The sequence below is a fragment of the Pteropus vampyrus genome, unplaced genomic scaffold (assembly GCF_000151845.1).
Source record: "Pteropus vampyrus isolate Shadow unplaced genomic scaffold, Pvam_2.0 Scaffold185, whole genome shotgun sequence".
Classification (NCBI taxonomy): Eukaryota; Metazoa; Chordata; class Mammalia; order Chiroptera; family Pteropodidae; genus Pteropus; species Pteropus vampyrus.
The window spans coordinates 1,259,588-1,262,616 of NW_011888966.1; the positions used below are offsets into that span (position 1 = coordinate 1,259,588).

The 3,029-nt window shown below is 45.5% G+C and overlaps 1 protein-coding gene across 1 annotated transcript in view; it reads right to left on the reverse strand.

Moving 5' to 3' along the window:
• The window catches only part of PDE6A (phosphodiesterase 6A), a 78,897-nt gene that overhangs the window by 24,141 nt on the left and 51,727 nt on the right, over nucleotides 1–3,029 (reverse strand). Inside the window, exons 11-14 of the mRNA XM_023537290.1 lie at nucleotides 2,489–2,610; nucleotides 886–973; nucleotides 603–703; nucleotides 91–198 (exon numbers count right to left, since the gene is read on the reverse strand). Of these exons, the coding sequence (XP_023393058.1) occupies nucleotides 91–198; nucleotides 603–703; nucleotides 886–973; nucleotides 2,489–2,610 (419 nt within the window). The remainder of the gene's footprint in view (nucleotides 1–90; nucleotides 199–602; nucleotides 704–885; nucleotides 974–2,488; nucleotides 2,611–3,029) is intronic.

A 3,029-nucleotide genomic window follows, 5' to 3' on the forward strand; every position in this document is an offset into this window, starting at 1 on the left:
AGTGTCCTAGGGGTCTCTTGAGGGCAGCAAGGCCTGTCACTGCAGCAGCTCACCTTATGACCCTAAGGTTTAAGCCCTATCTCGACTCACATAACGATTTCCTTCCGTGTCTGCTCCAGCATCATGTACTGTGTCCAATCCTGCTGAGTTTCGTATGTCTTAGATTGATCCACGATCTTTTGGAACATTGTCCTCTTCCTACGAAACACACCAGTTTGTTAATGGAGCAAATCTCAGAATAAGGCAACACCTGGGCTTCTAACATTGGTTGTTTCAGGCAGAGACTTATTAAAACAACATAATTAACAAACCAAGGTTAAAAGAACCAAGGCCTGGGAGCAAAGACCTAGGTTTCTAGGTCTTCTGCCATGGACTTGTTATCTGATCTTAGCAGATCTCTTCCTGTGGATCTCAGTTTCCCATCTATACAGTGGGAGTAATAATATCTCACTCACAGAGTTGTAGTGAGAGTTCGTGGTCCACAGCATAAGGGTTGTACCTGGCATACAGTACATATAAAATCAATCAGAACGACAATGTTTGTTATTATTACAATCATCGCTATTGTTATGCTTATTCTTAAAATGAGAAGAAATACCAACTTGAAATACAGGGCGAGGTCTGTGGCAATGATGGCTATGTCCATCATATGGATTGCATGCTCGTGCTGCCTGCGATTGAGGTTTTGAAAGATATTCAGGCTCTAAAGAGGAAATCATAGGAGAGATGTGAGAAGTGATGCTAGAAGTAAAGTCACCCAACTACTTGTGGTCACCCCAGATGATGGGAGAGGCAGCCCAGGCTAATGGGACAAGCACCACCTGGCCACTCTCAGGTTTCATTTGAGACAGGGACTCTTGTGCAGGTCCCAAAGCCTTATCATACCTCATCTCTCAGCAATGTTTTGCCAAACTCCAAGTGGTGTCTTTCCAAGATGGAGGACCCATGGAGCTTGGCCAGTGGGTTCTGGGATCTGAATGGGAGAGAAAGACAGAGAGACACAGAGAGAGAATCAACATGGAATGGTCAAGAAGAAGGTTAAAGACATCATCCAATATTGCCACCTCCTAATTCTGTAGGCATTGAAGCTGAAGTCCAGGAATGAGAAGGAACTTGTCACACAGTGAAAGAGTGGGAACTAGGATTACATGTCAGGTCTCTGGATTCTCAGGCTTTAGTTTCTCCACAACTGATTCTGAGGGTCTTTTTCGGATCATTGACACCTTAGAGAGTCTGTTGAATAGTGTGGACCCTTATCCCCAGAAAAAAGCATAAACACACATAACGCCAAATGCAATTTTAGAGATTTATGGATCCCCTATAGCCATCCATAGACATTGGCACTGGGCCATACTTTAAAGATCACCAAGCCCCAGAACCCATACTTTAAAGATCACAAGCCCCAGAATTCTTACAAGCTGTGTGTATAGCTTGTAGGAATAAATAGCTTCCTCCAAGGTAAACAGTAGACAAAATCCCTAGCCTTGGAGAAGCATGCACCTAATTGAGAAGACTCGGAGAAGCATGTCCTAGTGCTTGTTAATAACTTACAGGCTGTGGGCCCAGAGCAGAGCCTTAGTTTCCTCCCCTGCAATATGGATGTAATACTAGTCCCTGCTCTGCCCAGCCCACAAGGTGGTCATGAGCGTCCACCAAGACCATGATTCAAGGACTATGCTACATAGGCTGCCTGGAATATAAGCTCTGTGAGGACAGGAACTGTGTCTGTTTTGCTCACCATGGTACCTCTTTGCTTAGGATAGGGCATACCACACTTCTAGTAGGAGCATTATCCATACAAGGTGAATGAATAAACCATTATTATCAGTTACTAACAACTTGGCTTCAATTTGTTAAGCAGGTAGGAAAGGAAGGAAGAGAGTGAGGGAGTTTAATGTATTAGTTTCCTATTGCTGTTATAACAAATTGCCACAAACTTAATGGCTTAAAACAATGAAAATTTATCTTACAGCTCTGGCGTTCACAGTCTAAAATAGAGCTGCAGGACTGCCTTCCTTTCTGGACAGTCTAGGGGAGAATCTGTTTCCTTGCCCCTTCTAGCTCTAGAGGCCACCTACATTCCTTGGCTTATGGCTCATCTTCCATTTTCAAAGCCAGCAGCATAGTATCTTCTCTCCTCTCTGACCTCCCACCTCCCTCTCATAAGGACCCTTTGGATTACATGGGGCCCACTCAGATAATCCAGGATGATCCCTGTATTTCAAGATCCTTCACTTAATCACATCTCCAAAATATCTTCTAAATGTTAGGCAATGTATTCTCAGACTCTGGGCATTGGAGCATAGTTTGGTGTCATTATTTTGTTTGTCGAAGGAGTATACCAAGACCCAAAGGGGAGGAGGAAATGGGAAGCTGTAGACAGCGGGACTTCCCCCTGGCCAGTGAGTCTGTCTGGGAGCTGTTCAGATTTGGATAATGAATCCCGGGGGTGGGAAGTAGGGAGGGAGGCTGGTAAAGGCTGACTTACTTCATCTGGTAGAGGTTGTTGGTGCCTCTGTGGTCAATGTCATGGCAGAAGGCAGCAGTGACCATGGCCAAGGCCTCCAGGTCCGTGAAGTATCGCTTCAGCTTTCCCGTCTGGAAGGGCAATCAAAGGTGCCACTCACTCCTGTCTTGTGAGGTTGGAGACAGGGCTGAGAGGGCAGGCAGGAGGGAAAGGGCCTAGAGCTTGGAAACATGAATCTGATCTTGGCTCTAACCCTGGTGCCACAGGGTGACCAGATGTTTGTTTACCTGGGATGTGGAACTTTCTGTGCTAGAATGGAACAATGTCAGGCAAATGGGAATGATTGGTCACTCTACTCTTGAGAACCTTAACTGGTCCTATTTCCCTCTGCACCTCAGTATCCCAATCTGTACACTGGAGGTGGAGGGCATTGGACTGTTGAGAAACTTGCAAACATCTGGTTACAGCATTTGGAAGCTGAACATGGCTAGACTGGTGAAGCTAACCTTCCAAACTTGGTCTACCGGTTTAAGCACAGCCCAGAAGAACCTTTCCCTGAGAC